Below are 23,739 nucleotides of genomic sequence, written 5' to 3'. Positions count from 1 at the left end.
GCAGTAATATGTACTATAACCCAGCAGTTATTCGCCTAGGCAGAAGGAGAAGGTGGAAATGAGAATCTGAACCTGTCTGTACTATTGCAAAATCAGAAGTCAGTATAACACCATGTATGCTGCTACTTAATAATACTGTTTAGTAAGCACAGCCTTCTCCAACAGTTATCCCTCATTGCCTTCATTCCCAGTCAGCACCAAAATAAAATGTAAGCCCTTCCTTTTTTTTTTTTTTTTGAGACTCTGCTCTGTCACCCAGGCTGGAGTGCAGTGGCGCGATCTCGGCTCACTGCAACCTCCACCTCCCGGCTTCAAGCTATTCTCATTCCCTAGCCCCCGGAGTAGCTGGGACTACAGGCATGTGCCACCACGACCAGCTAATTTTTTTTTTTTTTTGTATTTCTAGTAGAGACAGTGTTTCGCAATGGTGGTCAGGCTGGTCTCCAACTTCTGGCCTCAAGGGATCCGCCCACCTTGGCCTCCCAAAGTGCTGAGATTACAGGCATGAGCTGCCACCCCCAGCCAAAATAAAATGTAAGCCTTTCTAATCAGTGATCAACTTCCAAATTCTCAACTTCATCCTGTCTGGTACATCATTTGCCATCAACAGCACAAAGCCTGCCCTGCTTTCCCAAACACTTCCCCTGCTTAGAATTTATTCATCATCATTTCTCTTGTCCTTCAAAAGCCCATCTCCTCTGAGGCCTATGAGACAGAGCTACAAAACCTGCTATTCCTGATTACTACAGTTATCTTGTCATCTCCAAACTGCATCCTTTCAACCCTTGGAGATCTTAGTGCCTGATTCATTAACTACTTTCACTCCACTACTATTCCTTGATCACTGCCAGTGACTTCAACATCCACAGGCCAGTTCCTTGACCCCTGCATTTCCGACAATCTTTTCTTGAACAGACCTTAGCCACTCAATTCCACAGTCATACCGTTGACCTTATAATTGCCAATAAAATCACCACTTCCAGACTTCAATTGTAAGCCTTCCACCCTGAGAACACCAGCATCCCTATCTTTCCTTCCAGCATGCTTTCCCCAACAATACTTTGACACTTGCAGAACCAAATGCATTGATCCTATCACCTTTTCCTTACCTATCAACATCCCTACTCCCACTCCCCACTGAGCCTTCCATTCCTCTCTTACCCACATTACAGTAATCATTCCTTTGTATATATAGACTCTCAACTCCTTTGCTCTTCCCTCCCTCCATGGTAATTACGTGGCAAAACCTCTACTCATAATAAAACCCACTTTTTTTACCTACCTGATGCCTACACCCAAGCAGTTGAATATAGTTGAAAATAAAGCACATCGATGATGACATAAGTTATTTTAAACTCATGACAGATTTCAAACGCACCCTCAGCAATGACTGTTAATTCTTCCACATTTCCCACTCTCAAAATGACTATTTCAAACCTCTTCCTTTCTTTGTGAACTTCTAACACCTGTTTGACCCTCCTATTACTCAGAGAACAACTTCACCTCTTATTTCACTAAGAAAAATGAAACAATAAGAGAATTACGTCTTCCCACTTTTCAGTTTGCTAATTATTCAGTCTTCAGATCTCTACTCCCATTTATAGCGAAATTCCTTGAAAGAGTTGTCTACACTCACTCTCTCAAATTTTCTGCTCCCATTTCCTCCCAAACCAACTGCAACTAAGCTTTTACCCAAATCAGTAGAGCAAAGCTGCTTTTGAAAAGGTTACTCATGGGCCGGGCGCAGTGGCTCACACCTGTAATCCCAGCACTTTGGGAGGCCGAGGCAGGTGGATCACGAGGTCAGGAGATCGAGACCATCCTGGCTAACATGGTGAAACTACTAAAAATACTCTACTAAAAATACAAAAAAAAAAATTAGCCGGGCATGGTGGCGGGCACCTGTAGTCCCAGCTACTCCGGAGGCTGAGGCAGGAGAATAGTGTGAACCTGGGAGGCGGAGCTTGCAGTGAGCGGAGATCGCGCCACTGTACTCCAGCCTGGGCGACTGAGCAAGACTCTGTCTCAAAAAAAAAAAAGAAAGAAAAGGTTACTGATGGCCTCCACACCATCAAACCTAACTGTTAATTGTAGACTCTCATCTCACTCAACCTCTCCGAATGATTTAAAGCAACTGACAACTTCTTCCTATTTCAAACATTTTCTTCAGGTGGCTTCAGAACTAAACACCTCCTGTACTTCGCTCCTTCATTAGTGGCCCTCCCAGTCCTCTTTGCTGCTCTCTCCTCATCTTCCCAACCTCCAAATGCTGGTGTGCCCTTGAGGTCAATATCACGTCTATTGTTTATTTCATTCACTCCCTATTTTATCTCATTCAGTCTCACTGCTTTAACTACCATCGGATCTGAATTACATCTCCAACCTCAACCTTGAACTTTGGGATCATATTTCCAACTAAAATATTCTCTTGGATATCAATAATCATCTAAAACTTAGGATATCCAACACTGAAATCTAAAGTTTTCTCACCCAAACCTGTTCTTCTCATAATCTGTCCACTATAACTGACCTTTCCATTCATCAGATGATCTGACCAAAATATCTTAATGTTCTATGAATCTTTACATCTCACCCCTTACACGGAATTCATCAGCAAATCCCTCACAATATATATCTTCCAAATATCTACAGAAGCTACGACTTCTCATCACCTCTATTGCTACCCGCCTAATCCAAACAATTATTGTCTATTGCTTGGGCTGTTACAATAGCCTCCTAACTCTCTGCCAAAATGCCCTGGGGCTAAATATTTTTCCTCTTACAACAACCAGAAAAATCTTTCTAAAATAAAATTTTAATTATATCATTCTTCTGCTCCAAACCCTCTATGGGTTTCCCATAACCCATCATCGTATTTATTTTCATTAATAAGAAATGAAGTCAGATTCACAGCCTACGAGGCCCTACGTGATGTGGCCCAAGCCCCTTTTCTAGCCTCATTTCCTGCCACTCTTACCCTCACTCATTTCATTCAGTTATAGGCACTGTTCCTCCAAAAGAGCCAGCCAATCACCCTAGGAGGCTTTGCACTTTCTTCCCTCTAATCCCGCTATGCAATTCCTTCAGTTAACCACATGGCTCCCTCACTTCACCCAAAGGAAATGAAGGGGCATGGTTTGCTTGGTTTGTAAATTTTCCCGAGCAACTCTAACAGTGCCTGACACATAAGCACCCAACATATAAGTGTTATATGCATCAATAAACGTTCCCTTTCCAAACTAAGCTTCTAGAAAAGTTGTTTACACATGCCTTAGTTATTTCTAAAACAACTAAAACAAGCTTCTGAGAAAATGTTGTTTTCAAGCCAGATGCAGAGGCCTGAAACCCGAGGTATTCAGGAGGCTGAGGCAGGAGGATCGCTTGAGGCCACGAGTCTGAGCCAGGCTGGGCAACATAATGAGACCCTGTTTCTGTTCCCACATTCCTCAGATCTAACTTACTCCCCTATTCACGTTAATATGACTTCCACCCACCTCATTCTCTTGCTATGGTTATAGGACTTTCATGTTACCAAAGCCTGTGGACTCGTCTCTGTTTGAATAGCATATGCTCCAAATGACCACTCCTCAAAACACTCTTTTGCTACCCAGTACAGCAAAACTATTGTTTAAAAGATTACAAATGATCGGCGCATTGCCAAATCTAATGATGAATTCTAAGTCCTCAGTTTCTCAAACTCTCAGCAGAATTTAAAACAGTTGATAGCATCCTCCTACTTAAAACATGTTCTTCACTTGGCTTTCTGCACACCACACCTCCTAATTTCCTCGATGTCTATGGCAACTCCTTTGGTGTCCCCTCCTCCACGCAAATGTTCAACACTAAGAGTTCCTCGGGATTCTCAGTCCCAACTCTCTTAACTCAAACTGTCCTCTGTGCTACAGCCAACACAACTAATTCTTGCACCACCTCCACTTTGCTGTCTTACAGGTCTCCCTCCCTTAACATACCTAAAATCAACTGTGTGACAACGCATCCCAAAATCTTGCTCTTCCTCAATGCTTTTCATCCCTGTTGTTTATGCCAACAACACAGGAATGATCCTTGACATGTGTCTTTCATCATTACCTCAAATTCCACTGGTTTATTAAATGTATTTTGAGGCTGGGCATAGTGGCTCATGCTTGCTCTATTAAATGTATTTTGAGGTCAGGTGTGGTAGCTCATGCCTATAATTCTAGCACTTTGGGAGGCTGAGGCGGGCAGAAGACTTGAGACCAGGAGTTCGAGACCAGCCTGGCCAACACGGCGAAACCACATCTCCTCTAAACACACAAAACTTAGCTGGGCGTGGTGGCAGGCACCTGTAATCCCAGTTACTCAGGAGGCTGAGGCAGGAGAATCACTTGAACCCAGGAGGTGGAAGCTGCGGTAAGCCAAGATCGCATCACTGCACTCCAGCCTGGGTGACAGAGTGAGACTCAAAAAAAGAAGAAAAATGAATTTTGAACCTGTCAACTTCTCTCCATTCTCAACACAATTAACCGACTCAAGTTGCCATTACCTCTCACTTGGATTATTGTCACAGCCTCCCAAAAGATATTCCTACTGTGACTCCTGCCTTCCTCCTACATCCGTTTTTTATTCTAGAGCCCAAGTTCTTATTTTTTTAATGTAATTCACTTCACTGCTGTGTTTAAAACTCTCAGTCACTTCGATTGCTCTTGGGAGGAGATATAAAACTCCTTACCATGGCCCATCTGCTTTCCTTTTTCTGCTTCGCCTTCATCCGCCCAGCCCTATTCAATGTTCACTATACTGAACTACTTTCAATTACCTATAGATACCATAATTTCTCTCACCTCTGTAACTTGGCACCTGTAATTTCCTGTACCCATTCTTTCCTATACTCTTCAGCTAGCTAACTTTTTTTTTTTTTTTTTTTTCTGAGACAGAGTCTCGCTCTTGTGCAGGCTGGAGTGCAATGGTGCAATCTCAGCTCACTACAACCTCCACCTCCCAGATTAAAGCGATTCTCCTGCCTCAGCCTCCCAAGAAGCTGGGATTACAGGTGCCTGTCACCACACTCAGCTAATTTTTTGTATTTTTAGTAGAGATGGTGTTTCACCATTTTGGCCAGGCTGGTCTCGAACTCCTGACCTCAGGTGATCCACCCACCTCGGCCTCCCAAAGTGCTAGGATTACAGGCATGAGCCACTGCACCTGGCCTTAGCTAACTCTTGCTCAGGTTTCAGGTCTGGCTTTTACATGCACTTTCTCCAGGAAATATTCTAGAATATTTCCCCCAATGTGTCAGATGCCTCTCGGTGTGTCAACTACAGCACCTTGTTTTCCCATGACGTAAGACTCATCTCCCTACACTGCAATTGCTTTCTTCACTCATCTGTATCCCCAATAAAACTGCAGGCCCCTCAGGAAACAGAGTATGCCTGGCTTGTTCACTACGGTATTCCCATATCGTAAAATGCTCAACAATATTTAATAAATGAGTCAATGTATCTTTAACTACTATATCATTTGGTGTTTATTAGCTACCATCTTGGGAATAAGTCAATGGGGAAACAATGTGTAAATATCCTTTTATGTTCTAATCTTTTTATCCTTTAACAAGAAGAAAAAAACAGTCTAATAATAAAAAGCAAAAGAGAAAAGTGGTCATTCGAAAATATCATCCATATGTACATGAAGAAAATTAGAGAACAGTGATGCTGATACTTCTGGCTGAATAACAGAAAGGAAGGAAGGGAGGAAGGAAGGAAAAAAAGATGGTAATCTTAGTTATTAGGTTGGTGCAAAAGTAATTGTGGTTTTTGCCATTAAAAATTACCAAAACCACAACTATTTTTGCACCAACCTAATACAATTCACTGGAATCTGAGTCAAGATGTCACAATATACTCACACATATAATGTAATAAAGGGGAAAAAAAGTGAAGGTCAAATAATGTAGCATTACAATGACAAGTACACAGATACCAGGACTTCCAGTACTGTGTTATTAATATATGTTACTTTAGTGAAAAATCTCCTAAACATTCCTTGGAAGCATTTTCATCAAAATTGCACATGTAACAAAATTGTACATGTAACCTACATGCAATTCCACAAACCATAAAGCCAAAAAATCATAACTCTCCCCTGTTGAATTTTAGTTTTATTATGAGTTAAGTAAGTTCTTATATACTGTTTCCCAAATCAGCTTAAAAAACCGATCACCTGCCTCAGTTAATTAACATACAGTCATTCCTCTGTATCCTTGAGGGATTGGTTCCAGGAACCTCCCTCCCACTGATATCAAATCCATAGATGATCAAGTCTCTTATATAAAATGCTGCAATATTTGCATATAATCTATACACATTGTCCTGTATACTTTAAATCATCTCCGGATTTCTTATAATACCTTATACAATGCCTACGCATCACTTCATTCATATAGATTCAATGTGGTACTCCATGCAAGAAATTCAACTTTTCCTTTTTTAAAACTGTGAATTTTTTTTTTTGGCTTGAATGTTCTCAATCTGTGGTTGGTTGAATCCACAGATGCAGAACCCAGGGATATGGAGGCTGACTCTAAGTTACAGCCACAAGACCTCTGACTACAGAGAACCAGCAGGCATTCATAGGAAGTGGCTCTCCAGGGAGGAGAAGTAAGAATAAAGACTCTTCTACCTTAACATATAAAGGAGGGCCTGCCACCCACAGAGGCTCAACGACAATTATAAAGAATATCATATCATTTTATATGAGGCAGTCATGCCATATTTTTAAGAGTATTTAGCAAAATGGCCTAATTTAATTAACATCTTAACAAACACAATCATTTAAAATCTCCAAAAGGAAGCTACAAGAACAGTGATAACTTTGTATCAATACAGATGCTTCGAATAGTTTGTCCCTTTAAGTCTTCACAATTATTCTATAAAACGGTAAAACGGACATTATGCTAGTATCTACATTCCATGCTTGGAGAAACAGGTACATCCCAGGTCACATGGCTGGGATTCACATTGGTCTGTGCAACAAAAAGCCTGGGCTCACCCACTCTACTACGTGGCTCCTTCTGCTCTCACTGGCCTATCAAGACCTCTAAAAACAGCACTGAGGTTGGATGACATGTCCATTATTTTTGGAGAAAAATGACAGAAGAAAATTAGAAATGTAAATCAGTATGTTAGAAAGCACTGTAAAATGCCCAACAATATTTAATAAATGAATAAATGGATCTTTACCTACTTTATCATTTAGTGTTTATTAGCTACCATCTTGGGGATAAGCCATCTTACATGTTTTAAAGCATTATATAGAAAGCATTTTAAATACTTATAGCAAGGATGTATAATCTCCAGACTAGGAGAAAGCTGGTTGTGTCACTGCAATAAGAAAGCCACAAAGCCCCAACTCTAGAAGCCACATACATAGCAATGCTACAAAGTAAAAGAAGGGCTGCTTTGCCACAAGTAACAAAGATGAAACACTCATCTTGGGCCCTGATGGATCCCACCCTAATGTCAGGACTGCTCAGACATTCAAGAAGTTATAGTACTAAATGCTTTGCAAATATGTGAATATTGCCTTTTTTGGAGATAAACCTCACAAAAGAGTGAATTCACATTTTATTTATGGATCTTAACATACCTTTATTTATAGCAAACCTTTGCACAGTATCATCCAAAATCTCTAAATTTCGGTAAATAATAAAACCAGCCTATAAAAAAACAGAAAAATTTAAAAAGTATGCTAAAGATCACTGAAATAAAACAGTAAGTCCCATCTTCAGAAAAATCGAAGAGAATGATTCACAAAGCACCCAAACATGGAATTCAACCTATTATGTGACACAAATATCAATATGTCCTCATTTAATAATCCTACCAATTGTGAAAATTGAGAAAGGTGCCTGAGCCTTAAAAGTTTGTTTTCACTTTTTCACACTCAATATTACACACAATATCCAAATAAAATAACCTATAATGGAATCTAACAAAATGCAATCTAGTAAGAGAAATCCTACTTAAATCAGCTGAGAATGTTAGTCTCAAGTTTGGGGATATCTTTTAAAGGAAAATTATCATCCAATTTCCCTAACAAAAGTGAATTGTTTGCTGGTTACAATTCAAAGGAGTTTCCATTCCTTTGACAGATGCAAAGGAGAAACAATAAAATATTCATCTACAAATGAAAGCATGAGTTAGGAGAAAACAAATTCACTGTGGAATAAAATACATTTCTTAAAAAACACACAATAGTGCTATATACAAAGATAAGCCCAGATTTCACTACATACAAACATGTAAATATAAAAATATATCTAATGGCAGCAACAAGCTAAATTTGGAGGCAATTTTTCTAAAATTTCACCACATTTTATATATAAGAAATAAGGCCAGTTTTAAAATAGAAACTGTACTATAATTATTTTCATTCTGAATTGTTTATATATCAAATCCATCATCAGTACTATTTATGCTTGCTCAGCCTGGATTTATTAGCCTTTCATGTTTTCAGCAAGTTCACATTTTTTTAACATACAAATTAGACATTAATTTGGCTTCATGACAATGAAAATAACTAGCATTGAACAATCTGTTGATTGGTACTTGCTAATTAATATCGAGAATGAACAGTTTCACTAAATGTCTTCCTAAGCATTTTTCAATGCCAAATTGGTATAAAATATTTTGGTAGAGTTTCTGCCACTACTACAATAAAATTTTTCTAAAGTCATTTATAATAATGTATTTAAAACACATCACAATTTCTAAAGATCTTTAAGCACGTACATAAGCATCAGTGGCTGCATACAGTTTCTGGTCCTCAGTGAGAGGAAATTTACTCCAATTGCTACAGCGGATAGACTTGTCTTTCAGGAGCTGTTTACCTAAGAGGTGTTTAACCAGACTGTTGAGGCTCCAGGTCTCTGTACATTTCAGCTAGAAATGATGAAAAAGCAACACAGTAAAATCAGTTCCTGTTTTCAGGTATTACCAAATGATATCAAATGAACATACCACAAATAAAATTAGGAAATGTTATACCAAAATACAACCCACAGATAGCCTTCAACAAATTCCCTGTCACTAAAAGCCTCATATGCAGTCCACATTGTAAGAATTTAATTCTAGAATTTCCCTAATGTAGGTATTAAAAATCTTGGACTTTAAAAATATTGTTCATGAAAAAAAGTTGGCTAGTAGGCTTTCTACCTCCCAGCCAAATGAATACTTGGCTAAATATGAGAATTTAATTTAAGAACTTCATTAATAAAATATGTGAAATACAGGTGATGGAACTGATAGCCAAACTTCCACTAAGAGCACCGTATCACAAGAGCTCCATTATGCTCTCCCTTAAAAAAAATAATTTTTTTTTTAAGTTACTGGTATACATGGATTAAAAATATACACCTAAAACACAATTTTACATTTGCAAATATATGAAAGTGAAAGAGTACCAAGAACTGGGAGGAAGGAAAAGAGAAGGCTTGCTTAAAGAAACTGTATGTAATCCCAGCACTTTGGGAGACCGAGGCAGGTGGATCATGAGGTCAGGAGATCAAGACCATCCTGGCTAACACGGTGAAACCTTGTCTCTACTAAAAAAAATACAAAAAATTAGCTGGGTGTGGTGGCACGCCTGTAGTCCCAGCTACTCGGGAGGCTGAGGCAGGAGAATCGCTTGAACCCAGGAGGCAGAGGTTTCAGTGAGCCAAGATTGCACCACTGCACTCCAGCCTGGGCGACAGAGCAAGACTCTGTCTCAAAAAGAAAAAAAGAAACTGTCTGCCGGCCAGGTGCGGTGGCTCACGCCTGTAATCTCAGCACTTCGGGAGGCTGAGGCAGGCAGATTATCTGAGGTCAGGAGTTCAAGATCAGCCTGACCAACATGGAGAAACCCCATCTCTACTAAAAATACAAAATTAGCTAGGCATGGTGGTGCATGCCTGTAACCCCAGCTACTCAGGAGCCTGAGGCAGGAGAACCACTTAAACCCAGGAGGTGGAGGTTGCAGTGAGCTGAGATCACACCATTCCACTCCAGCCTGGGCAACAAGAGCGAAACTCCACCTCAAAAAAAAAAAAAAAAAAAAGAAAAGAAACTCTATGCCAAGACAGTGGATTAGAGGTAAAGGTTTTCCATTGTGGAAAACTGTGTAGCAATTCCTCAAAGACCTAAAGAAAGAAATACCATTTGCCCCAGCAATCCCATTACTGGGTATATACCAAAAGGAATATAAATCATTCTGTTATAAAGACACATGCACACATATGTTCACTGCAGCACTATTTAACAATAGCAAAGACATGGAATCAGCCTAAATGCCCATCAATGATAGACTGCATTAAAAAAAATGTGGTACATATACACCATGGAATACTATGCAGCCATAAAAAAAATAAATAAGATCATGTCCTTTGCAGGGACATGGATGGCACTGGAGGCCATTATCCTTAGCAAACTAACGCAGGAACTGAAAACCAAATACCATATGTTCTCACTTATAAGTGGGAGCTAAATGATAAGAAAACATGGACACACAGAGGGGAACAACACACACTGTGGGAGGTGGAGGGTGGGAGGAGGGAGGAAGAAAATCAGGAAAAATAATTAATGGGTACCAGGCTTAATACCTGGGTGATAAAATAATCTGTACGATAAACCCCCATGACACAAGTTTACCTGTGTAACAAACATGCACATGTACCCCTGATCTTGAAACGAAAGTTAAAAAAAAAAAAAAACTAAAGGTTTTCATTAAAGAACATTCACTTGGAACTTTTTTATTGCTACAAAAACATAATATAACAAGCTTTTTCAAAAAAAATCTAACATTCAGATAGAAAGTACATTCTGTGTAATACAAAATTATCTTCATCATGAAAATTATATATATATTGCTTTTACCTTTTTATTGGCAACATCTGTCAACTCCACAAAATTCTTCAATTTGATATCAAAGTCACGTAGAAGTTTCCACTGATCTCCTTCAATTCCTACACCTGCCTTTTTAACTGCTTTATTTTCAAGCAACATTTTTAATCCCTGGGGAAAAACTGTAACATTTTCTTGTTATTTCCGTAAGTTCTGTCAAGTATGATGGATTTATGTCCTACTTCTTATACATACCATGTTTATGTATAAATTTGTATTTAACAGTAATTTTAAATTCAGAAACACATTCACCTTGAGTATTTCTTAACTAAAGCAAACAGTCCTGATTGATAAATGACAAGAAAAAATAATCAGTTTGAATGCCACTCCTGCTAGCAATAGCAGTACATATCCTGGTCATTTAGCCTCTTAAAATTTCAGTTTTCTCTTCTCTAAAACAGAAAAAATGTCATGCCTCACAGGTATGTTGTGAAAATTAAATAAAACAAGGAATGTGAGTGAATCAGGTAGAACATAAATACTTAAATAAATTTGAGGTAATGAGAGAACGGCCAGCTAATAAAAGAACTTAATTTTATAGGGATAAAGTTGACATATTACAATTATCAGCCATATAAAAATGAAATGAAGAGATACCAACCTGACATGGAAGAAATGTGGAACAAGTAACATTTGCTCTCAGAAACACACAACTGAATTAGTGCAACTTTGCCAAGTTTCCCTCTATTGTATAATGGTGGCCACTCCATGTCAAATCCCACCACATCCCCATCTGATAGACTCATGCTAAAGGGAGAAAAATAGTGTAAATTAATTTATGTTAAAATTTTAAACTTCTGCATAACTAAAGACATAATTCAAAAATTAAAAGGCAACCACAGACTGTTCAAGTTATCTGGAGCACATATAACTGATAATGAACAGCCAGAAACTATGTAAAATTTCTTGAAAAATAAGTAAGAAAAGACAAATTATTCAGCAGAAAAATGGAGAAAAATATGAACAGGTAATTCCCAAAAGAAAATCCAAATGACCAATAAATCCAAAAGATATGGCCAGGTATGGTGGTTTATTTACCCCTGTAATCCCAGCACTTTGGAAAATCAAGGCAGGAGGACTGCTTGAGACTAGGAGTTTAAGACCAACCTGTGCAACACAGCATGTCTCCACAAAAAAAAAAAAAATTAAAAATTAGCTGGGCTTGGTGGCACACACCTGTAGTCCCACCTACTCAGGAAGCTGAGGCAGGAGGATCACTTGAGTCCAGGAGTTCAAGGTTAGCGTGAGCTATGATCGCATCACTGCACTTCAGCCTGGGTAAAAGTTCAAGACCCTGTCTCTAAGAAAAACAAAAATAAAAAATAAATTTTAAAAATCCAAAAAATATGTGAAGACACTACTTCTCACTAGAAGTCAAAGAAATGCAAACTAAGTCTACGTGATTTCACATCTATCTGATTGGTAAAAATTAAGTTTCAGAATACCACGTGTTAAGAGGATATCTATCAGTATAAATTGGTAAAATCCTTTTGGAAAAAAACTTTGACAACGACAATATCTAGTTGAAGGTGCATAAACACTATGACCTGGCAAGTTTTGTCACAAATAAATGAAACCCTCAGATGTGTACAAACAGACATGTTTAAGAATGTGCATTGCAACACTGTTCCTACTGGCAAAAATTAGAAACAAACTAAATTTCCATTAACAAGAGAATGGATTGAACCAACTGTTGCATAATGAAACATTGTAAGATATAACAGTTAAAATGTAACTACACAGATCAACAAGAAAAATTCTCAAAAACATAGTGTTGAGTAAAAAAGACAAGTTACAGAGTACACAGTTTGTTAGCATTTTTTAAAGTTTTTAAATGGGCAAAATAACATTATATAATATTTTCAGATATAAAATTATTAAGTACTATTATAAAAAACATGTGAGCAGCCAGTGGCTCACACCTGTAATCCCAGTGCTTTAAGAGACCAAGGCAGGAGGATCACTAGAAGCCAGGAGTTCAAAACTAGCCTGGGCAACATAGTGAGACCCTGTCTTTAAAAAATATAAATAAAAAATTAGCCAGGCATGGCAGCACATACAGGTAGTTGTAGCTACTTGAGAGGCTGAGGCAAAAGGATCACTCGAGCCCATAAGGTTGAGGCTGCATTGAGTACGATCTCGCCACCGCACTCCAGCGTGGATAACAGAGCAAGACCCTGTTTTTATTAAAAAGAAAAAAAAAATGCACAAAACTCATAGAAGTTATCTCAGAGGGGAACAGGGGGAGAATCAGAAAGAACAAACATGGGGCTTCAGCTGTATTTTACTGTTTCATTTCTTAATAAAGAACTGAAGAAAACAGGCCAGGCGCAGTGGTTCACGCCTGTAATCCCAGCACTTTGGGGGGCCAAGGCAGGCAGATTGCTTGAGTCCAGGAATTTGAGACCACCTGGGCAACATGGCAAAAACCCCATCTCTATAAAAAATATATATATAAATTATCTGGGCATGATGGTGCATGCCTGTAGTCCCAGCTACTCAGGAGGCTGAGGCAGGAGGATAACTTGAGCCCAAGAGGCGGAGGTTGCAGCGAACCAAGATCACACCACTGTCACTCCAGCACGAGCAACAGAGTGAGACCCTATTAAAAAAAAAAAGAAAAAAAAATTGAAGAAAATTAAGATTTGATAAACAAAGTGGGAGGAATATGCATATTTATTATATTGTTATCTATTGTTGTTGATACTTGCCTATTTAATAGTTGTTAAAAATTGAAACTATATTTAAAAAATAAAAGAAACTCAGCTTCTGCTTCAGGCCAACATGATATAACAAGGGAGGCCAGACTCACCCTCCCATCACAAACAAATCTAAACTTGGACGAAACATATAAAACAACTGTTTCAGATACTAGACAACAGGCAGTACAGGACTATGATCTCTAAGGGAAGGGAAATGAAGGGTGAACCTTACAGTTGCCCCACATTCTTCCTGGGACCCATTGCAGACAACAGAACAGGGAGAAGAATCCCAAGGAGAGCACTGAGTTGGGGAGACAGAGTTCAGAGCCCTGGAAGCTGAAGGACCTGGAACTCACGGGGCAGAGTTCTGGAGAGGAGGAAGCTAGGCAGGAAAAGAGCTCCAGAAATCTCCCTAAGGGACTCCTTTGGTCTTTGCAGTATACGAAGACAAGCATGCATAGACTAAAACTCCATGGGGCTGGGCAAACAACCATAAGCTGAATGATTCTTAGGACGGACTTACACAAAGGTAAGAGGCATTAAAGTTCTGAAAAGTCAGAGAAGAGATCGTTGATCACCAGAGGCAGTCTACAAAGACTCCAGAAGGGTCACATCTTATTATAGGGCTAAATTACCTTTAGACTAAAGGCAAACGTAGACTTTCCCTGATCAAGCTTGAAAACAAGCTTCAAAACATAAAGTTGATCTTCAAGTAACTTAGATGTCTGACAAAGTTCCTTTCTTTAAAGGAAAACAATAAAATCTAACATTCCACAAAGTAAAATCACAATGCCTAATTAAAAAAAAAATTAACAGCTGTAGGAATAAACAGGAAAATATAACCCATAATCAGGAGAAAAATCATCCAATAGAAAGAAAAAATCCTAGAATAATGGAATTAACAGACAAGTACATTAAAACAGCTATTAAAAATATGCTAAATATGTTCAAGAATTTTGAAAGAAACATGAATAATGAGAGTCAAAATGGAAAAAAAAATTAAGAACCAAATGGGACTTCTAGAGATAAACAAAATATGTAGTATCTAAAAAAGAAATTCACAGGATGGTATAAACAGACCAGACACTACAGAAGAAAAAAATATAAGTGAACTTGAAGACCGGAAACAAAACTATTCAAGCTATTCAAAATGAAGCACAGAAAGAAACAAAGGAAGAAAGAAGAAAAGACTGAAAGGAAAGAGCCTCAGTGGCCTGCGACACAGTATCAAGCAATCAAACTTGTGTGTACTAAGAGTCCCAGAAAGAGAAAAGAATAACAGGATGGGAGGAAAAAGGATCTGAAGACATTTTTCAAATTTGATTAAAGTATAAGCCCACACAGATCAAAAAAATTCAACGAACTCCAAGCCAAATAAACACCAACCACATTACACAAGGGCACATCATAATCAAATTGTTGGAAACCTGTGGTAGCAAAAATTTAAAGTGTCCAGAGGAGGGGAAAGCAAACACAAAAACTCTGCCTGCCTTTTATAAAATACATATAAGTCATCAAAACTACAATTCTTCAAGTCACTTGCGCTAATTGCCTTCAGATATGACATACTATAGCAATGCTGAAGGTAAAATGGTAGAGTTAATATGTAATCATAAACAACAGATTTTACCTCCTCTGTGAAACTAATTCAGTATAATGAGCCCCAAAGTGGCCAGATAACTGTAGTAAAAGTAAAAACACTTGAATGTTATTTCTAGCTTGTATCTATACCAGTAGAAGACCATTAATAAATAGCTTAACCTACCTCTGCCTTTTGTTTGTTTGTTTGTCTGTTTGAGACAGGGTTTTGCCCTGTTGCCCAGGCTGGAGTGCAATGGTGTGATCAAGGCTCACTGCAGCCTCAACCTCTCGGGCCCAAAACCTAGGCCTCCTGAGTAGCTGGGACCACAGACACCTGGCTAATTTTTAAATTTTTTTGTAGAGATGGGGGTCTTACTATGGCTGGTCTCAAACTCCTGGGCTCAAGCAATCCTCCTGCCTTGGCCTCCCAAAGTGTAGGGATTATAGGCATGAGCCACTGTGACCAGCACCTCTGCTTTTTTTAACCCAATATATAACAAATTTTTTTTTTAAAAAAGACAGGTATAACCACCTCAGAAAATATCTGAATGAATTCCTTATTACTTGTTTTATGCTTGGAGAGCCTTAGATTGCACTATTGCAGTCCTAATTTTACAAGGCAACCTTTAAAACTACTAACAGACATTTCTAATGTTTTTTGTTTGTTTGTGAGGTTGTTTTTTTGGATTTTTTTTTTGAGACGGAGCCTCACTCTGTCGCCCAGGCTGGAGTGCAGTGGCGCAATCTTGGCTCACCGCAACCTCTGCCTCCCAGGTTCAAGCAATTCTCCTGCTTCAGCCTCCTGAGTAGCTGAGACTACAGGCACACGCCACCACACCTGGCTAATTTTTTGTATTTTTAGTAGAGACGGGGTTCACCATGTTAGCCGGGATGGTCTCGATCTCCTGATCTTGTGATCCACCTGCCTCGGCCTCACAAAGTGCTGGGATTACAGGCCTGAGCCACCGCTCCTGGCCTCTAATGTTTAGTTAGAACATTTTTTAAGGATCATTTGCTACAACTGTTACTAATTACACACAACAGAGCCAATCATAGCCATTATTCAATATTACTATGTTGATATTTTTAATGAAATATAAAGGTGCATTTAAAGGTTAAATAATTTTTGCACTTTTTCCCTAAATTGGTAAAATAAACACAGTAAGTTCAGTAGCTCTATATATAACATCTTAAGTACTGAAAGTTAAAAAACTGTCGTGCTCGCTTCAGCAGCACATATATTAAAAAAGTTAAAAAAAACTGTCTGAAGTAATAGAAAAGCTTATGAATGAACAAACTGACAGATTACAAATTAATTCAGTGACTTTTATTTGAAATGTAAAACTTGGTGATAGTGTATACATAGAAATAATTATTTATTGAACACACCTCACCTGTAAAACTCAGTATATTCACAAACATTACCATAATAGTACCTTCTAAGGGTCCAAATTCAAATAAAATCAGGAAATTCAAATCACTTACCTAATATCTTCTGACAGCAAAGAGCAATCACTAGCATCGTAACTATACACAATGGATCCAGTGAATTCTAAGAAGGGGAGGTCATCTTCAAAAACACTCTTCCGAACACATGCCTTGAGTTTAGTAAATTTCAAAACAGGCACAAAGTTCACATCAAATAACAAATGTTCACTGAAATAATAAAGTTCACTGAAGCATTCAATTTATAGTTATAAGTTTTATCAATTAATGTTTTATAAACTAATGAAGTCATAAAGAAAACTTAACAAAGAAAAAACCATCCCATTGTGAAATTATTTCTCCTAACAAGTTTATTTTCAAACCTCTAATCCCATTTTCATAAAAGCATTTATTTTCCTGAGTTTTTTTTCTGGTAATTATATTCGTATTGCAGCTGTAATAATAATGTTGCCTTAAAATGCTGAAGACCGGCTGGCAAACAAAAAATTCAACAAAGTTAATGTTGTCTACATTATCTGAACTAGAACAAACTGGTAAAGTCAACCCAAAAAAGAGAAAATATACAGTAAGAATTCTCATTTTGTAAACCCAATTAAAGTTTATTCCAGTTTACCCTTTCAACAACCAGGTCCTGGTGCATTTAGACAACAGCAACTCTGACCTAAACAATGACTTGAAGTTTACAAGTAACAACTGACTCTTTGCACTGTCAAATATAAATTAAATTTCTCACCCGAAAGAATAGTCAATGAACAACATACCTTTCTTTCTTCTACAGCACATCTTTTATTCTGCACATTCATCCATTCAGGACATTTCCGCTGCTGTGCAGTTGTTTCCAATTTTTTTTCACTCATCTTTGAAATGTCCTATTTGCAGAGTCCAAAAAACAATGTCTTCATGGGTAAATACAAAACAATATCTGAAAGAAAACTGAGAGGTAGTACTGTCAATATGAATGAAAACCAAACACACACATTTAAAGTAAGTTATTACACCTAGGTCCAAGCATAGGTTATAAGAGCTAGAATCAAAAAACAAAACAGATACAATATGCTGCATCTAATAATTATACATTTAGTATTTCTTCCTCTTAAAATAAATCAGCCATTTTAATTGACTTGTATAATTCTGGTAGTTTCAAAATTCTATTATTCTATGACTTTGAGTATTTCTCAAGAATAACCTTACCTCACTATCAATGAAAATCCTTGGGTATATGAATCATTATGAATTCCTGACATTTTAAATTTTCTACATGATTATTTGGTCTTAAGATCTAAGTAAATTCAGCAAAACTATTAGATTTATTCACAAATCTACTCAAAGACTTAATTTTGAAGACAGATAATAGCTCTTCTATATTAAGGATTTTTATTTTGCTCCTCGCCTAGTAAGTGAACAAATTTCCCTAAGAATGAGTTTTTTAGAGGATTTTTTAAAAATCTGTTAATATCTTTGAGGGCACTCCTCAATGTAAACCAAAATTCAAGTATAATTAAAGAAAATACAGTGAATAAGAATCTCTCAAACGTGGTGTGTGCATTTAAAAAAAAAACAGAACATATTTGTTAATAGTAAAATGGATCCGTACCCTGATATGACTCATACTCAATTAAAATAGCCTTAGTTCAAGGCTTAGTTCTTAGCAAATTCCTCAAACTTCAACTTTAGTTCCTATTTGTAATAAGGAGGTAGCAGTTTTCTTGTTTTTTGTTTTTTTTTGAGACGGAGTCTTGCTGTGTCGCCCAGGCTGGAGTGCAGTGGCACGATCTCAGCTCTCTGCAAGATCTGCCTCCTGGGTTCATGCCATTCTCCTGCCTCAGCCTCCTGAGTAGCTGGGACTACAGGCGCCCGCCACCAAGCCCGGCTAATTTTTTGCATGTTTTAGTAGCGACGGGGTTTCACCATGTTAGCCAGGATGGTCTCAGTCTCCTGACCTCGTGATCCAATTGCCCACCGCAGCCTCCCAAAGTGCTGGGATTACAGGCATGAGCCACCACGCCCGGCCCAGGAGGTAGCAGTTTTTAATGTAACACTGAACAGTCTCATGATGAAACAGGATGTTAATTACATTAACTATTTATGATTTGAGGGTAGTCTGTTGTATTTGATATTTAACAATATAAATTCTGACAAAATTAAACAATATGCAGCAACTATCCCAAGCATGAATCAGAAACTGAAAATACTGATAATTTATGGAACAAAAAATTTTAAAGAATACTTTATCAAACAGATTTTCCATATAGAACAAACTCCATCGCTATTGTACATTGGGAAGGAAAAGGTTAACAGAGCAGGTTTGTAACTCATTCTTTCACCACTGGGGGAGAGAGACTGAAAGATCTCCACCAAAGTTCCCAGTAAACATCCCAATGACATCAAACCAGAAGGCAGCTTACTAAGGGTCTTTATTAGTAGAAAAATACCAAACAGTCCATATCTAGAAAATGTTAGCAAGAAAGAGTTCAACCATCTAGATTGTTTATTGTTAATAAGCCTGGAATTATGGATTTATTAATTTATGCTTGAAAATGTGGGTTAGTCAAATAAACCACATAATTAATAATACAGGAGTCCCAAAATCAACACACAAATCCTTTGTGCAATGTTTTTGCACATACTGCTTAAAACTAGAGTGTTCATACAAAACTACAACGTGTCCTAATGCAAAAGAAAGGTACATTTCTGTAATTTGTTTCTCACGGTTTGGGACTCAAAAAAAGAATGTTCTACCTGCAATTGGTGCTTGCCTATATTCACAGAATCATGATCAAAGTTTGCCGATGGGTACAACTCAACTCTTGGGGTTGCCACATGCATCATATGTAGTGAAAAAATATGTAAAATACATATGCTTTATTAATTGTAAAGCATTTTATATATGTCACTGGTTATCAATAAGTGTATATTTTGTCACAAATTCAAAATCCTTGACAGGAGAAGTCAAAAGTTGATCCCAGATTATATAAGTAAAATCAGTTCTTAATCTTAAAATATATATTTATAAAGCTGGAAAACAAATTTCTGCTATACTTAGAGTAGACCTCATTGGCAAAATGCCAGAAAACTGAGGTTTCCACAAATAACACAAACTTTATAAAAACACCTGTAGCCTTCTGAAATTTTGTAAATAATTCATTTACACTGCCAAAACAGAAATAAACTTCAATAACTCTTTCCTTCTAACACTAAAATCATTTTAATTTGAAATATGTAATTTTTTAGATGTAAATACTCTTTTGCATGCAAAATTCTATCTAGATACTTCCAGGCAAAGATTTGAACGTAAATTTGTTTACAAACCTAACATCTTTGTCAAATTTACTTCTATCTTGGGATAGATAAAAAGAACACAGAACATTAATGTTGTGGAATAATTTGCAATAGGGAAATCCTTTACCATACATGAGGATTGTAATTCCCGACGAGGTAAAGGTTATTCTCAGTCAAATTCACAGCATAAAATAATTTTTTATTTACATATGTACTCGCTATGTCATTGAGCATGTATGACTTTGACATGTCTTTTTCTAAAATCATGTCTTTTAGCTTCTGCACAGCAAATCAGAGTGAACAGACAACCTACAGAATGGGAGAAAATTTTTGCAATCTATCCAGCTGACAAAGGTCTATATCCAGAATCTACAAGGAACTCAAACAACTTTACAAGAAAAAAAAAAACAAACAATCCCATTAAAAAGTGGGCAGAGGACATGAACAGACACTTTTCAAAAAAAGACATTAATGCAACCATCAAACATGAAAAAAAGCTCAACATCACTGATCAGTAGAGAAATACAAATCTTTTTTGCATACAAATCAAAACCACAATGATATACCCTCTCATGCCAGTCAGAATGGCGTTTATTAAAAAATCAAGAAACAACAGGTACTGGCAAGGCTATGGAGAAATAGGAATGCTTTTACACTGTTGGTGGGAATGTAAACTAGTTCAACCATTGTGGAAGACAGTGTGGCGATTCCTCAAAGACCTAGAACCAGAAATACCATTTGACACTGCAATCCTATTACTGGGTTATACAATTATATTACTGGGTATATACCCAAAGGAATATAAATCATTCTATTATAAAGATACAAGCACACACATGTTCACTGCAGCACTATTCACAATAGCAAAGACATGGAAAAAAACCAAATGCCCATCAATGATAGACTAGATAAAGAAAATGTGGTACATATACAATGGAATACTATGCAGCCATAAAAAGGAACACGATCATGTACTTTGCAGGGACATGGATGGAACTGGAATCCATTATCCTCAGCAAACTAACAAAGGAACAGAAAACCAAATACCACATGTTCTTACTTATAAGTGGGAGCTGAACAATGAGAATACATGGGGAACAACACACACTGGGTCCTGGAGGAGGGACAGCATCAGGAAAAACAGCTAATGTATGCGGGGCTTAATATGTAGGTGACAGATTGATGGGTGCAGCAAACCACCATGGCACACATTTACCTATGTAACAAACCTGCACGTCCTGCACATGTATCCTGGAACTTAAAATAAAATTAATTTTTTTAAAAAACATGTATTTTATCATTTCATAATGCTTCACGTTGTACCTTTAAAGGATTTTAAACCCCCCTTTAAAATAACGTATTATGATTTGCTTTGGACTTTTCCTGAAATCTTATCTACCTACCACTATCTACAATTTTTCAACCTTTATCATTATTTTAAAGGCTGTCTGGAATTTTTGTTGTTGTTGTTTTGTTGCTTAATTTTGGTTTTGGCCAGGCACAGTGGCTCATGCCTGAAATCCTAGCACTTTGGGAGGCTGAAGCAGGAGGACTGATTGAGGGCAGGAGTTCAAGACTAACTTGGTCAACATAGTGAGATCCCATCTCTTACAAAAAAAAAATTGTTTTTTATTTTGAATGGCTTAATTGGAATATATTTGTCTTTCAGTATGGAAACGAAAATTAATCTCATTCACAGGTGGTATAAAAAGTTGTTTTCCCTTTCACCTTACTTTCATTAGTTACTTTCTTCAGTTTCCTCTTTTTCTTTTTCCATTTTTTTCTGATTTGATGAAATTATCATGCATTCCCTTTTTCCTCATTATTAACGTTAAAATGCATTGGGTTTATGCTACACTCTACTCCTGACCAAGACTTTTTAACAATATTTTCTTCGAATTCTACATAGCAACCACTACAAAAAAGCAAATGGCAAAGGAGAAGACTTTGCTCTCATAGACTGAAAACTCCTTTTTCACCATTAACCAGTATTCCAACAACTTAATCTCTTCAAATTGTATGTATTTCAAGGGTGCAAAAATTTTTTAAGTCTAATAGCTTCTCCTTTTCTTTAATTGAGAAATATGTTAATTTATTCTGATGATTTAAGTAAGCTTTGAGTAAACGTGAACTTTTTTATATCAAGTATTTCAAAATAATACTAAAGCTTTGTCACAGACACACACTGACTTTCCTCTACTAGTACTATTAATTCTTCTTTAGGATTCAAATAACACCAATTAAACATAACTTAAAAAACCATTTTAACTTCACTTTTCCAAAGCTGAATTTTTGCTCTGAATCCATAAACTCTGTCATATACCTTAATGTATTTTCCACATGATCATTGCATTTTTTTATTGAGTGAATTCAAGTGTTCAAAATGTCAGTTAAGGATACCACTTTTTGAAGCCAATAACTACACTTCAACAAATCTGCAAAGTAAGAATCACTCACATGGAATAATTTAAATTTTTCCTTTTCGCTTATGAACCTTCCTTTGGACTGTCCACATAATCAGTAATAAAATAGCTCACCGCATTTCTTCACCTAAAGGTGAAAAGAAGGTACTGTAGGAGCTTGGATTTAGTTAGGTTCACCATTTGAATTTTTAATGTAATCATTTAATGTGAAATTCCAAACCACAGGCAAGTTTTAATTTACAACTGCTTCTCCATGAATAAGACAACCTGTCACTTGGAATAAAGTTTTAGATTGAACTTAATGTAAAGCTTTTATATCTTCCTGTCATTACCTGTCCCAAACTTCCACTCTTTTTCCATAGTACCTTGTATGTTTCAAAGTATTCATTTATCTCTTTGAATATTTCATCCCCAGTTGGTTTGGGGACTTCTCTTTACCAAGCAAATAGTGTCTTCCAGTTCTTCAGGGATTCTATATGGTCTTCAAACTGAGGATCATTACAAATGTTTATGAATTCATATCTGAAATGAATGCCTTTTTGATTAAATAATCTTCTGGATTAGTGTTGTGTCTATGTCATTTGACAAATCTTCAATGTATCTTCTAATAGAATAATTGAAAATGGCAGCTCTCCAATTTCTTTTGCCTCATTGGTCCCAAACACAGTGTTCCAAACAGGCAGGAAAAAAATAGCAGCCTCAGCAACCCAGCGAGGTACCTGGGATTCATTAATTGTGCAACCCTATAACTAGCTTCTTGAGCTCAATCTGATTACCATGTTTATCAACCTCATAATAATAAATTATGACTAAATAATTAAGTATGGTACATCCATAAAACAGAACACTATACAGTCATTAAAAATAATGTTCTTATAATTATTCAAGTGAAAAAAGCAAATTAAAAAATTAAGGCGCAGTGGCTCACGTGCGTAATCCCAGTACTTTGGGAGGCCAAGGCAGGCAGATGATTTGAGGCCAGGGGTTCGAGACCAGCCTGGGCATATGGCGAAACCCCGTCTCTACTAAAAATACAAAAATTAGCTGGACATGGTGGTGCACGCCTGTAATCCCAGTTACTCAAGAGGCTGAGGCACAAGAATCACTTGAGCCCAGGAGGCAGAGGTTGCAGTGAGCTGAAATCTTGCCACTGCACTCCACCCCGGGCAACAGAGCAAGACTGTTTCAAAAAGAAAATTAGACTCTAATTGTATAAAATAAATACACATGTGTGTTTGTGTGTAAGTCTGGAGCAATGTATACCAAAACATTAGTGGTTATCTCACAATTGCAAATGGTTTTTCATATTCTTCTTTATACTTTTCTATACATTCCAACTTTTCTATAAGAACATGCATTCCTTTTAACAATCAGGGGACAAAAGTATGTCAA

General features: G+C 37.2%; 1 protein-coding gene across 3 annotated transcripts in view; it reads right to left on the bottom strand.

The window, feature by feature from the left end:
• Nucleotides 1-23,739, bottom strand: part of WRN (WRN RecQ like helicase) — a 151,650-nt gene that overhangs the window by 109,258 nt on the left and 18,653 nt on the right. The window contains exons 2-7 of one of the 3 annotated variants that reach the window (XM_003830758.5): nt 17,407-17,578; nt 16,685-16,797; nt 11,518-11,663; nt 10,890-11,038; nt 8,769-8,918; nt 7,624-7,693 (exon numbers count right to left, since the gene is read on the bottom strand). In XM_003830758.5, the coding sequence (XP_003830806.3) occupies nt 7,624-7,693; nt 8,769-8,918; nt 10,890-11,038; nt 11,518-11,663; nt 16,685-16,797; nt 17,407-17,502 (724 nt within the window). In that variant the 5' untranslated portion in view covers nt 17,503-17,578. Of the gene's footprint in view, nt 1-7,623; nt 7,694-8,768; nt 8,919-10,889; nt 11,039-11,517; nt 11,664-16,684; nt 16,856-17,406; nt 17,579-23,739 lie in introns of those variants that run through there. The other 2 variants (XM_034965923.3, XM_034965924.3) reach the window with 2 other exon arrangements.

Source organism: Pan paniscus, chromosome 7 (genome assembly GCF_029289425.2).
Source record: "Pan paniscus chromosome 7, NHGRI_mPanPan1-v2.0_pri, whole genome shotgun sequence".
Classification (NCBI taxonomy): domain Eukaryota; kingdom Metazoa; phylum Chordata; class Mammalia; order Primates; family Hominidae; genus Pan; species Pan paniscus.
The sequence above is the reverse complement of the archived record's forward strand: the minus strand, read 5'-3'. Positions and strand labels throughout refer to the sequence as shown.